Source organism: Misgurnus anguillicaudatus, chromosome 8, assembly GCF_027580225.2.
Source record: "Misgurnus anguillicaudatus chromosome 8, ASM2758022v2, whole genome shotgun sequence".
NCBI lineage: Eukaryota > Metazoa > Chordata > Actinopteri > Cypriniformes > Cobitidae > Misgurnus > Misgurnus anguillicaudatus.
Genome location: NC_073344.2, coordinates 14,395,128 through 14,409,305, shown reverse-complemented (window position 1 = coordinate 14,409,305; position 14,178 = coordinate 14,395,128). Strand labels below are relative to the sequence as shown.

The following is a 14,178-nucleotide window of genomic DNA, read 5'->3' as shown; positions in this document are numbered from 1 at the left end:
ATTTTGTTAAAGAATACAAAGCAAAAGGGAAACATCATTTTCCATACAAACACTTGCTAGAAGACATGTATTGCTTTAGATAATAGGTTGATATGGACCAGAAGTGACAACTGGTAGATTCTGCGTCAGTTATATTCAGTACATATTTATGTATTTTGCAGTATACAATCAAAAGTAAAGAAATTGTGGTGTTCATATAAAAGAACATTTTTTAATGAAAATCAAATAAAATGTATCTTTTAAAATCAACATGCTGCCAAAGCTTAACAATCATCTAGTTTCCAAGTCGAAAAACAGATTTTAGCACATTTTATAAAGAATATAGTTTGCACATAAATTACAGCTGGAAGTTAAGGAGGTATCAGAAAGTGCCAGAAGTGTGACTGCCATATGTGAAATATTTCTATCACACACTGGTTGTTAAAGGGACAGTTCACCCAAAATTAACATTTTGTCTTTATTTGTGACCCTGGACCACCATTAAGTATGAGTATATTTGTGCAAAAGCCAAAAATACATAGTATGGGTCATAATTATCAATTTATCTTTTATGCCTAAAATCATATATTATGTAAAGATCATGTTTGATGAAATAATTTTTTTTATTTCTTACAGTAAATATATCCAAAGTTTATTATAACTTTTATTTGTCTCAATATTATTTTTTGTACAGAGCCCCTAAGGTGACATTGGAGTAAAAAAAATCAAAAGTTTAGTTTCGCATGCTCACGTGAAACTTTCGCGTGCTCACGTGAAACTTTCGCGTGCTCACGTGAAACTTTCGCGTGCTCACGTGAATCTAAACGCGATAGTTTCACGTGCTCACGTGAATCTAAACGCGATAGTTTCACGTGCGCACGCGAAACTAAACTTTATTTAATTTTTTCTCCATGTCCCCATAGGGGCTCCGTATTTTTGCATCCTCATATTCCCTATTTTTAAATGCCAAATAATGTCCTATCCTAACAAACCATACATCAATGGAAAGCATATTTAGTCAGCGTTCAGAGGATGTATAAATCTCAATTTCAAAAAATTGACCCTTACGACTGGTTGTGTGGTCCATTGTCACATTTGAGAAAGGAACACGACAACAAATTATTAGGGACAGAAAGCTTGAGTCACTCTTCACTGCATGTCTTTTACAATACAATGAATGTGAATGGTGACTATTGCAGGCAATTTTGCCTTAAATCTGCATTGGGTGAAAGACATTAAGCCAAGTGAGCTGAAACAACCATTTTGGGTAAACTATCCCTTCAAGGGGAGTAGTGTAATAAGAACAAGCATAAAACAGCATGAAATAAATAACATACCCAGAAAAAAATATATAGTTAAAGATATGAAAAAAAAGAGTTGAAGACAGTCAGTCTGACATGTTAATTCATAAATTGACATATAATGTACTTAATAATGATGATAAAGTGGTTTGTAATCATGATGATTCATCAAAAGTCTTTAACTATATAAGTAATTGCAGATGACAACACTGTGCAAGTAAAGATAAGTATACAGACAGATATGGATACTAAAATGAGAACATATTTCTCATAAAAAAAATCCATATACGTTAATAAAATGCAAGTACAACTATTTAGTGTTTATCTGAAAAAAAATAATGACTTTTTGGCAGATTTGGAAAGTTAATAATGGTGTTGACAGCTAACACTTGTGTCCTTTTGAACACTTACAAACAGTGGCACCCCGTTTCATGGTTTATATTGTTATTTTAACAATTAATATTAATGCACAACAATACAGCTGTATTGCAAAAAATGTTGTCTTTCTCTGTGTCATCTTTATAATAACTAAAATTTAACTATGACCATTTTTAATCATTATTCAGCAGCAGATTGTTTAAGTGGTCTGTGCACAAGTACAGATGTTCAGACCAAGTTAACATTTCAAATAAAAATGGTAGTGCCATTTTTGCATTATTGCTAAAATTATCCAACAACAGGTACCCTTGGAAGTCTATTGGTATTGCAGAAAAATGCTTACTTTATGTCCTCCCTCAATATGGGGAACACCTGATGGTTTAGGAACGCAAGGTTGCAAGTAGCAATGTTATTATGACAATATCGATCTTCTAGCATCATATGACAATGGAAGTAAAGCAACTTGTCTGCAGGGTTACACAATCTCTACTGTATATTGTATTCAGAGAGGACAGATCAGCACTAGTCAACATGGTAATACTCGGGATGAATTACTAACAAAAACAAATAATAAAAAACTGATAGGTATTGTGGAGTTTCATATTGATGAGGGTAGGATACAGTATGGAAATCATGCACTTTTGCACACAGGTCATCTGAAGTTTTTCGTATCCAAATCTATCATTGCAACTTTTAAATTCAACAGTTAATATATTATTTTAAACATATAAATATGTACAATCTCGAAACGAACGTTTCAATAAACTTTTTAAACTAAATTGTGATAAAACTCTGGATATTGGACAGCACTTCTCAAATACTTATTAAATCTACAGTGCCGGCCCTCGGCACAGCAACGACATTACATGGGATGTTCATTTCGGACAGAAACGATTTCTAAGTAGTGTTCATGCAAGGAAAGCAAAATCATTGTGCTCTGAAAGGCTAATTATTTCATAAAGCACAATAAAAAAAGTTTTATAAGTGCCAAAGAAGAATTAAACCCATGAAGGGTTTCCTGAAAAAAAAAGCCTGATACCCTGAACACAGACTTCTCTCTGTAGTCCACAGTGTACGAGTCATTCATTTCAGGACTGCTTGTCTCCCTCTTTCTTCAGTCGACTGTTAAAGACACAACAGAAGAATGTAAAGCCAACCGAGTGCTAAAGCCAGCAATGCATATATTTTACATACATTTTACTGTGTATTGTGGCTGTGATCAGTTTTACTATGAAACACATTGCACAACATAATTTTCACAGAATGATCAAACTAGTATCTCACAAGCTAAAATAAAAAAAGAAAGATTGATGTGTTTAATATTGACTGAGTAAGATCACGTCAAAGATGTAAAATCAATGAAGGAAATCAAACATTGATGCTCCTAATAATTAGATCATAAAACACATAACTTGCTCTGCCTCTTATAAGACTTCCCTTTGTAAACAGGTATTTACATTCACGTTAAAACAAAAGGTAAAGGCCCTCACCTGTAGTAGTCTTCTTGGCTCGGGAGAGGAGCACTATGCAAGTGTGCATGGCCATGTAGCCACTGCTGTTCTAAAGCCAGCCGCTGCAGCTCTGCTGACTGCGCCTGCATTGCCTGCAGCTGATGCGCAGCTGACATGGGACCCAAGGGTCCAGGTAAGTCTCTAGGAAACGATGCTCCTGTAAAACAAACAGAAAACAACCCACTTTAGTGATTCATCCCTCATATTCACTACCCGTGAACATTTATATTTTATGCATTTGGCAGACAATTTTATCCTAAGCGACTTACAGTTCATTACAAAGTATACATTTTATCAGTATGTGTGATCCCTGTGTGTCAAACGTGTAAATATTGCTACAATAATCAATAATCATTTACACATATATATATATATATATATATATATATATATATATATACAGCCACAGAAAAAATAATAATAATAATAAATAAAATGTATTTTAGTTTTTTTTAGGTTTAAATAAACTGCTTAATTTTCTTTCATTCTGCACTGCAAAAAATGATTTTCAAGAATAAAAATTCTTATTTTTACTGAAAACAAGACAAAAATACTATCTAAAAAAATCTTAAATTAAGAAGCTTTTTCTTGATGAGCATAGAAAATAAGTATAGTTTTTAGACCAAAAATATTACATTTAAGTGATTTTGTGCATAAAACAAGCAAAAAAATCTGCCCAAAATTGTTTCTTAAACACTAAATTCAAGAAAAATTCAAGAAAATTTTGCTGACCCCATTGGCAGATTTTTTGCTTGTTTTATGCACAAAATCACTTAAATTTGATATTTTTGTCTAAAAAACTAGACTTATTTTTGCAGTATTTTCCGATCTTCAGTACTGCAGAGAAAACTCATTTCAAATTCATTTTACAAAAACAAAATAGTAATATTTTACATGTATTTTAGGAAAATTTCAAAAAATTTAATTTTGTTGAAAAAAGAAAAGATTTTTAGTCACATCTTTCATGGGTCTTGTCATGCTACAACGTCTTTGAAATTTGCTGTTGGATGACTTTGTGTCACTCCCGAGGTAAGCGTTTGTTGAAATTCAACAGATTAAAATGGTCACAATACACCTAGAAATTATAATAAAGGTCAAAACTGGAGATTCACAGCGCACCATTCCAAGCATTGTAAACAAAAATGGCGGCACGTTGAATACACACAGAATCCTAGTTTTCCTTATCTTGTACTTGATCAACAAACAAACAAAAACAAAATTATACTTTGATGGCATTGATAAACCTGTGGTGGTTTTCTGTGACGGGAAAGAAACATGAGCCATCAAAATCTTACGGGAGAGGCACTTGGGAGACGGAAAAATGCATTGACCCCAGGGGATCTCATGAAAAACTTTCCATTATTTTACGCAAACTCAACAAAAATCGTGCAGGACCAAAACATTTTACAGCTGAGCGGCATGAAAAAAGTTCAGCGGCGACGTCCCAAGTATAACAGCAGCAATGACAGTGTTCTTAATATGACAAAGTAAGTGTTTTGATTAATGCCATTAATGTTTTTTTAATCAGTGCATACCACTAGTTAACTAAATGAATATAAAATGGCAAAGATGAATGCACATTTATATATTGATTCAATAGATTTATAGCATTTTGAAAAAAAAACTTTTGGTGAAAAAAATAATCCGTTTTTATAATAAATCTTTGAAAATCAAATTATCGATTTGAATTTTTAATGTTATTATAATCTAAAGATGCTATGTGAAAGTTTGTAACAGAAAATAGTTTTTTTTTGTCTTGTTACTTTCTTGGTATAGAAAACACATTTTTACCGAAATTAGTCAAAATGGATTTATTGCCTTTTGGAACCAAACTCTTCATATCATGGTTATCGACAATACAGGTATAATGATGGTGTAACAGGGGAGTCCATTTGGTGACTCACCAAACAGAGGGTGGCGCAGCATTTCGTGCTCATGGGGTAACTCACTGAGTAGAGGGTTGGGAATGGCACCAGGAGGGTAAGGGAATCGTGCCAGAGGGGGGCCAGCGGCCAATGGGTCCAGAGGATGAGGCCCTGAGCCTGAAGAGAGACAGAAGCATCAAAGATTTATACTTCACTGCATGACAAATGACCAACTAATTTAAAGTTTAACTTAAAGTTCTCACCTTGGTTGAGAGGATCCTGCTGGTGCAGATGAAGATGGGAGTGTATGTGCGAGTGTTGGTGATGGTGCGGCGTAACATTGAGCAGCTGTAACCGTGCAACAGGGTCGCCGGCAGCGACGGAAGCCATTCTTTCGGCGTGGAGCCTTTCAGCCGTCAGACGCTCGGCGTAGCTGATCTCTGGCCGAGGGGGTGCCGCTACGTTGCGCTCCATGGCTGGGTGGAACTGATGGAAGGGGTGAGGTCCAGCCATGTGAGGCAGAGGCAGGGCACCGTGACGGGCAAAATGCTCCATAGGATTAGCGGATGGATGCAGTGTGTTCTCCAGCTCCGGAGGCTTGACCTCAAATCCAGGCTTCATTCTTTCTCGAATCTCTCGCTCTCTAAGCTCGCGAAGCTCTCGCTCACGGAGGGCGGGGTCTACGGCGTAGAGACCTGGCATGTGGTAGGCTAGCAGGTGCTCACCTGGCCCGATGGGCATGAAGAAAGGATGGTTGCGATTGCTGGGTGACATGACGTGAGGGCGGGCGTACTCGCTGAGTGTGCGGAGGGCAGGTGTGTCTGGGCCAAGATACGGTGGGACGGCGGCCACGGTCGTAGGAGGAGGCGGCTCAAATGAAGGCCGGCCTGGCTGCATATGGGCAGCTAGCAGGTGATCACTCATACGACTATCATGAGATGAGCTAGAAGCACGCTACAAAAATCACAAAATAAAGGATATTAAATACAACAACACTGTTTGGGTACTGACTAGTTAAACAAATATTTGCCTAGTTTAGTTAATTAACAAAGTAAATATCAGAAAAATGTCCAGTACTGTACATAAATGCCCATAATTGTTATTTCATGGTTTGTACTTTAAACTGACCAAAATTCAAAGTAAACACCAAAACTTACTGAGGCTTTATCAGAATCTCTCTCCCTTTCTCGTTCTCTTTCTCTCTCTCTCTCCCTCTCTCGTTCCCTCTCTCTTTCTCTCTCACGTCCCTGGCGAGCACTTAATTCTGCCTCTCTCCTGGATCTTTCCGCCGCTTCCTCTCGTTTTTTGGCCAGTTTTGAGGTGGCCAGGGGAGTAAAGTACAGGTCTGTGCGAGCACAAGAGTTGTAGCCTCGGTTGAGGCGTTTGATAAATCTGGAATTGACAAAGAGATTATAAAAACTAAGATGTTAAGAAAACATAAACTGTAAAAAAAAATGAATAGTCAATGCTCACCTTGCTGACTGACTTGCATGGCTGGGTATGTCAACGACTGTCGGCTCTGGTGAGGGACTCCTGCGAGGGGGAGGCGGGCTTTCACACTCCTCCTCCTCATCGATTGGCTCCTCTTTGATATGGGGTTGTCCAACAGGAGTGCTCGTTGAGGAGGCCGCAGAGGGCTGATGGGATGGGACAGGAACCGAAGGAGGATAAAGAGCGAATGGAGCGGTGGACTCTGGGCCAGGCCGATTTTGGGGGAGCGGCGGGTGAGAACTGGCTGTAGCCGATGGAGCGCCACTGGGATGACCTTTGACCTGCTGGTTCTGTGTCTGAGTCAGAACGGAAGGCTGAGAAGGGTTATTCTGAGGGATTACGTGCAGCGGAGGAGGCTGGGAGCACGGCAAGTGTTGTGAGGGCAGAGAAGCAAGAGGTTTCAAGGCAGGAGGTGGAGGCAAATTGGGGTGGATCTGCAGGAAATGGGCTGGAGGAGCGGTAAGGTGAGGGGGTTGCTTGTGAGAAGGTGGAATTGGTGTGGTCGGAGGGGGTTTGACTTGAGAAGCTGCTGTAGGTGGGATGGGAGGAAGAGGACTCTCTAGATGTAAAGGCCTGGAAGTAAATCCTAGTGGCTGATTTGTTCCAGCTGATGGATTCGGCAGTTGGCCTGGATGGTGCTGATAATGGGGTGGCCCAGGGAAAGGTTGGGCTTGCACCTGCTGAGACGAGGAGCTTGAAAAAGAGGTGGGAGGTTCGGGTACCCTGGGACCGGTCCTGAAAGCGTTTGGTGATGGCACCTCCTGGGAAACTTCAACTGATGTTGGCTTTGAGGTGGCAAGAGATGCTCCAGGTGATGGTGCGGATGAAGATGGTGGTAAAGAGGGCTGAGGTGAGGGTGGTGTTTCAGAGGGGGTGTGTGATGTGGGTGTGGCAGCAGGCTGCTGGGGTTGGGTTGCTGGGGCCGGTACAGGTGCAGAGGGCGGAGCTGGAGAGTCAGAGTCACTCTCGTTGGCCTGCAGAGGACTGGCCAGGCTGGGCGAAGAGCTGCGGTTGTCCTGATCGATGTCTTTAGTGTCGCTGCTGCCATCGTCGTTGGCGCTTCGGCTATCTGAGCTCTCGCCTTCACCCTCGCCTTCCGATGGAGAATCGGGTCCCTCCTGGGTGGGAGAAACACTGCTTTAAAATCTTTGTTGATCTACCTTGGCTACTACGGGATAGTTTAAACTCTGAAGTAAGCTTTATACATAAACCGTGCATTTATTGTTTTGCACACAAGCAGTAAACTATTAGCCTTGAACTTTTAAATAAAACCTTTACAAACATTTAGTCACATGATTAGCAGACCAGGACTGATGGTAAAGCAGGTGATGTGTGACAAGTTTCATGTTTAAATTATACATATAGGGGTGGTTTCCCAGACAGGGCTTATCCTAGTCCACGACTACAATGCTTATTTGAGCTGCCTTAATTTAAAAACACCTTGTACTGACGTATCTTAACATATATCAGTGCCATCTCTTGATGCACAGCAGTATTGATTAATATAACAAAAACCTAGTCCTGCATTAATTTAAACCCTGTCTTGGAAACCGCCCTACAAAGTTAGGGGTGTATTTATTGGTAATTCCCAAACTGTAAGTATAAAGTATAGTAAATACAAGCACTGACCTGACTCTTGGGTAGTTTCATGTTTTTTCTATCTGGCTCATCAGCATCAGGAGCAGTTGACTCTCGCTGTCTCTTCACACCCTTTACTATAGAAACCTCCACTTTGATCTTCTGATGAAAAATTACAAGGATAAATTCAATATTATGCACTACAAAGTGGTCTTACAAACAAGACTAGGTTAATTTGACTTAGCACCTTGTTAGTCTTCCCGGCAACTCCGTTTTTGCTATCAGAGCTGGATGCCCTGGTTGCCATAGCAGTTGAGCTGGTTCTGGGCGACTGACCATTCGAGCGTACATCCTCAAGATTTGGAGACGCGCCCCTGTCTGTGCTTCCGGCTGACCTGTTGCGTCCACTCCGAAGAGATGACATCTACATGTATAGACACAAGAAGAGTAAATGAAAGTATACTATTAGATAAGCACAGCCGATGATAAAGCAAGCACAAGAAAGACATACATGTGGCGGCACCCGGCTTCGTCTGGTCTTCATCCCATGTCTGACGCCGAGCCCCTCTTCCTCCTCTTTCACAGGTTTGAAAAGGTAGGGCGGATCAGCTGGTTTGGGAACGGGCGGCAGGCGTCTATGTTTACTGAAGTGCGAGTGGCAACTGGAGCACAGCAAGACGTTATCTCTGCCGCCATACTGCCAATCCTTGGAGTCTGCAAAAAAAAAACATCCATGTGAGCCACAATTGAACCAACAAACACAAAATATATGAGTATATACAGTAAGCAACCAGTGTGTATGGGGTTGGAAGCATGATGGTTTTGAAAACCTACATAAGTAGCTGAAACCCATGGAGGGGGCCAGTAACTAAAGATACATTATAATGAATAAGACAAATTAAGAAATACAGATTCAAGCAATTACAGTTCAGTCCATACAGGATTCACAGTACAGTGTATAGCCTTATATACAGCACTGATAAAGGGGTGAGATACACTTACTAGTGGTTAGACAGTGACTGCAGGCTTGACCTTTGCCCCCCTGCTCACTATCCTCACTGTCCAGGTCATCTTCACTGGCTGAACTGAGTTCCACTGTAGATGGACAAAAACGCACAGTCAACCAAACATGACATAATATATTAATGTCATTTTATTCCCGTTACTTTCTTACACAATTAATTATTTTAATATTTATTAATGATTCTCTGAGTTGTAAACCACCTACTACCCCAAATCTGGAGGACACCTAAACATCCAAGAAAATCCATAGCATTAAAGGGATAGTTCACCCAAAAATGAAAATTTTGTCATCATTTACTCATTCTCATGTTGTTAAAAACTTATTGTATAAATTTCTTTGTTCTGATGAATACAAAGGAAGATATTTTGAGGAATGTTTGTAACCAAAGCAATCAGAAGCCTCGTTGACTTCCATAGCAGGTAAAAAGAATACTATGGAATTTAATGGGGCTTCTGATCGGTTTGGTAACAAACATTCCTCAAAATATCTTCTACACTGCAAACTATTATTTTAAAGAAAAAAATCTTAGTATTTTTGCCTTGTTTTCAGTAAAAATATCTAAAAATTCTTAAATTAAGATGTTTTTTCTTGATGAGCAAAACGACCCAAGAAAATAAGTCTAGTTTTTAGACCAAAAATATCTAAATATTTAAGTGATTTTGTGCATAAAACTAGCAAACAAATCTGCCAAAGGGGTAAACAAAAAAATCTTGAACATTTTTCTTAAACACTAAATTCAAGAAAAATTCAAGAAAAATGTGCTTACCCCATTGGCAGATTTTTTTTTGCTTGTTTAATCCACAAATTCACTTAAATTTGATATTTTTTGTCTTAAAACTAGACTTATTTTCTTGGGTCGTTTTGCTCATCCAGAAAAAAGCATTTAAAGCAAAGAAAGCATTTAAATTTAAGAAATTTTAGATTTTTCATTAAAAACAAGACAAAAATACTAAGAATTTTTTTCTTGAAAATCATTTTTGCAGTGTAGTCCCCTGGAAGAGAAGTCACCGGCCGCCACTGCTTGTGCACTGCGAAAAATGACTTTCTTACTTAGTATTTTTGTCTTGTTTTCAGTAGAAATATCTTAAATAAAGATGTTTTTTCTTGATGAGCAAATGACCTAAAAAATAAGTCTAGTTTTTAGACAAAACATATCAAATTTAAGCAGATTTGTGCTTAAAACAAGCAAAAAAATCTGGCAATGGAATAAGATTTTTTTTGCATAATTTTTAAGTATTAAGTAAATTCAAGACAAAAATTCTTATTCCATTGGCAAACCCCCTTGCTTGTTTTAAGCACAAATTCACTTAAATTTGATATGGTTTGTCTAAAAACTAGACTTATTTTTTTAGGTCATTTGCTCGTCAAGAAAATACATCTTGATTTAAGAATTTTTTGATATTTCTACTGAAAACAAGACAAAATACTAAGTAAGAAAGTCATTTTTTGCAGTGTGTGCATCTTGAGACTGCAAAAAATTATTTTCAAGAAAAATTTTCTTAGCATTTTTGTCTTGTTAAAAATATAAAAAAATTCTTAAATTAAGATGCTTTTTCTTGATGAGCAAAACGACCAATAAGTAATTTTATGCATAAAACAAGCAAAAAAAAAATCTGCCAATGGGGTAAGCTAAATTTTCTTGAATGTAGTGTTTAAGAAAAATTTTCAAGATTTTTTGCTTACCCCAGTGGCAGATTTTTTTGCTTGTTTTATGCACAAAATCACTTAAATTTGATATTTTTGGTCTAAAAAATAATTTTCTTGGGTCGTTTTGAGCACATCAAGAAAAAGCATCTTAATTTAAGAAAGTTTTAGATATTTTTACTGAAAACAAGACATAAATACTAAGACATTTTTTCTTGAAAATCATTTTTTGCAATGAAGGTGTTTTTAAGTTAAGGCAGCTCAACATGCATTTTAGTCTAGGATTAGGGTAAACCATGTCGGGGAATAACATAATATTATAATTTTTTAAATAGTTAATGAACCATCTGTTCACTTGCTAAGATATTTGATCGAACATTTATGAACATCGACACGCAACTGTCAGTTACATTAAGTGAAAAACAGAAACAGTTCATCACAAATTACATGTTAACTTACTTTGTTATGAATGAATCAATCACTCAACATTGCTGTGTATTGTCAATCAAAACTGTCATTTTTAATAAACCATTATCCATGTTAAGACAGCTTGCAGGAAATTAGTAGACATATGGTGCACTTACTGGAGGAGGTGCGCGACGTCGCATTGGCAACAGCTGTTGCGTTGCGCGTTTTTACTTTGCGAGAAGCTGGTTGCCTCCTTTGTTGCCGCTGTGGTCGTGAACCCACGGCTTCGGGAGTTTTCTTCCAGTAGTAATAGAACGTGATAAGCTCACCCTGAATGTACAAAATCATTTTTTAATCCTAAAGTTGACACACATTTGTTATTAGATTAAAAATGCCACGTTTTCCTACCGTTTTCTTACTAGGTAGAAGCTCCTTGCGTATTTTAAAGAAGTTTTTGCCGTACTGTCGGAGGCCTCTGATAAACCGTTTCTATAATTGAACATACAGGAGATCATGAGAATTTTTATTTTCACATATGTGACCCAGTCAGTGAAAACCCAGCTAAAGTCGTTATTAGTGATTTACTACATAATATCATCCTATATAATTGTAAATATAACTGATATCTTTAATATATTCACTGATCATGTCAATAATTAAAATCAAACTTCGATGATCCTAATCTCATAATTAAAAAAGCAGCGCAAAAGGTCATGGGTTCGAACCCAGGGAACACACATGCTGATAAATAAAATGTATACCTTTTAATGCACTGCAAGTCGCTTTGGATAAAAGCGTCTGCCAAATGCGTAAATGTTCAACAACTCTGAATGACTTTCTCACCACTTCGTCCTCTGACCAGCATTTCTCAATCAGTTTTGGAACTGGTTTCTTCACCAGGCACTGCAGAGCTTTAGCCGCATCATATTGACTCTCATGGAGCTGTTCACAAAAAAAACTATTTTAGATAACAGCTTGACAATTTACAGTTAACCTGACGATCATTTCTGCGTGGTCCTCTGTGGCACTTAAACTTAGTTAAGTCACATACTCACCGTATTTAATGCGTTCAACGTGGTATCATCCCTTGAAGCTGCCAGACAGCCATCTTCCGTCGAACCTCCATCACACATCCCCGCAAAAGCAGCCATGCTCCTGTTTATTCAGCGAAAATGCAGAATGTTATGTTGAATCAACTTAAATTCAAAGCCATTAAAACGACAATGTACAAAGTGAATAGGAAGAGACATCCAGCTGAACAGCCATTACCTGGCAGCCCGGAGGTACATGAGGAGGTCGCAGTCATTGACCCCAGGTGCCCAAACCAACTCCTCATTATCGGTGACAGACTCTGTTCCCAGAGCAGGTGAAGGCTGCAACTCAGGTAGTTTTGCCTGTATACGATTGAATGTGATATTTATGTTACAGCTTTGACAATATTACAAAAAAGCAAAGGTACTGTGACTTTAAAACTGCATGTCATATCTGTTAACCCTTGAAACACTTTTTAAAATAGTTTTACCAACCTGGTGACTTGGTCCGACTCGAATTTCTCCTTGTGTGCTGTTCAGCTGCCTAAAAACAAAATATTAGATAGTAGCCGAAACATACAACATTCCAACGTGTAAACTCATTTAAATGCATGGCTGAAGTAAACACTGACAGTCAAGTTTTCCATTTTACAAACACTTTCTAAAGGTATGTTAAACTTGTAAAACTTCAGGCCCCTGTCACGAGACCTGTTTCATGTCACTGTTTTCCACCCTTTTAAATCGCCTCCTTTCAATGTTAATCATAAAACGTGATCAGCCTATCACCAGTCGCGATGAACGATCCAAAACCCGCCCAGTTAGCGGAACCAGCCAATCAACGCCCGAGTATTGCGTTCCCTCCAAAGGTTATATAAACGGGAGCTTGTACGTCCAGTTCATAAATTTACACATAAATCATTCAAAAGCAGTGTGCTGAATACATTAACAGTGCAAATCTAAGTACTATGATACATTTACAGTTTGATATGCACAAATCCCGTTCCTTATCCCGACATTTATCGCAAAATGAAACGTTTACGCTAAGGCACAGAAAACGATTTTAACTAATATTTGCAAAGCTGGCGATCAGACTAAATGCAACACGTTCAAAGCGCATTACATATTAAACTGTCGATACATCTGCACAATTTTATCTCGTCAGGCTCCTGGCTGGCCTTTGCGTGTGTGTGGCCGAGCGAGACGAGCTGTCAAGTTCAAAATCATCTCGATTTGCACGAGAATGCAAAAGTATTTAGGTATGTGAAAAAGCGCTGGCGCGAGCAAATGCAACTGTGTGTAATGAAAAGAAACGACAAACCTTCGCGGACTGAACAAGTCGTCCATGACAGAAGCTGTTTCGCTAGTGTTTACAGTTTGTTTTCTGCGGCGGCGGCTCAAAACTACGCTTTCCTCTATTTAGTACTACTCAAAATGGAGGCTGAGTATTTTTTCCTCGGCGCAGGCGATGACCTCAGTGTTCACGCACAGCCTACTGAGATCCCCTTCAACGAGCATAACTGAGCATGTGCCGCTGCAGCCAGCGCTAATGGGATCATCTCCGTGTCCGATGTCTGTGGAGATCAGCTTCAATGAAATGTCTTTGGCCGTCCTCCCGTGTCAATATTCACATAAATATGGATGCCCCGATACATTTCACCAGCCCACACTTGATGGCATTCCGTTGCATATTGAATAGCAGACATCGTGCTGAGTGAAGAATACAAATATTGTCTCGTTTCTGGCTCAGTGCCGTAGGATATAAATACAGTACACTTGTAGATTTAAAGGTCTGCTACTGTTGAGACCGTGGATTTGTTTCGGCTCAGTGGTATTAGGCTACAGCCCTGTCAGTTTCAACGACTTCATAGTAACTTACTGTACATTTCTGTGACGCTTTAGTGTTTAAAAGAGAACAGTTAAATCCAATTGATACAAAATCTAAAAAATAATGCAAAAAAGAGGAGATGC

The 14,178-nt window shown here is 38.6% G+C and overlaps 1 protein-coding gene across 3 annotated transcripts; it reads right to left on the bottom strand.

Moving 5' to 3' along the window:
* Positions 1-183: 183 nt before the first annotated feature.
* rereb (arginine-glutamic acid dipeptide (RE) repeats b) lies at positions 184-14,013 on the bottom strand. 3 transcript variants are annotated; one of them, XM_055213362.2, is made up of 17 exons: positions 13,529-14,013; positions 12,706-12,754; positions 12,449-12,573; positions 12,235-12,334; positions 12,023-12,121; positions 11,588-11,668; positions 11,356-11,509; positions 9,106-9,198; positions 8,615-8,817; positions 8,351-8,527; positions 8,155-8,265; positions 6,508-7,643; positions 6,192-6,426; positions 5,298-5,988; positions 5,119-5,211; positions 3,149-3,326; positions 184-2,780 (listed from the first exon to the last, which is right to left on the bottom strand). In XM_055213362.2, exons 1-17 carry the CDS (start codon positions 13,552-13,554, stop codon positions 2,747-2,749), a joined length of 3,585 nt encoding a protein of 1,194 aa, XP_055069337.2. In that variant the 5' UTR covers positions 13,555-14,013; the 3' UTR covers positions 184-2,746. The 3 variants fall into 3 exon arrangements, with proteins under 3 accessions (XP_055069337.2, XP_055069336.2, XP_055069335.2); XM_055213361.2 differs by having other exon boundaries at positions 5,074-5,211; positions 8,155-8,262; XM_055213360.2 differs by having other exon boundaries at positions 5,074-5,211; positions 13,529-14,011.
* Positions 14,014-14,178: the final 165 nt, after the last annotated feature.

Excerpts from the sequence above, each read along its gene's own strand:
- rereb (XM_055213360.2), bottom strand. The coding sequence starts at position 13,554 with ATGGACGACTTGTTCAGTCCGCGAAG. Across the intron at positions 7,644-8,154 it reads TGAAACTACCCAAGAGTCAG|GAGGGACCCGATTCTCCATC; the intron begins GTCAGTGCTTGT and ends TCTCCCACCCAG. Across the intron at positions 3,327-5,073 it reads GCTGCGCCACCCTCTGTTTG|GAGCATCGTTTCCTAGAGAC; the intron begins GTGAGTCACCAA and ends TTTGTTTTACAG.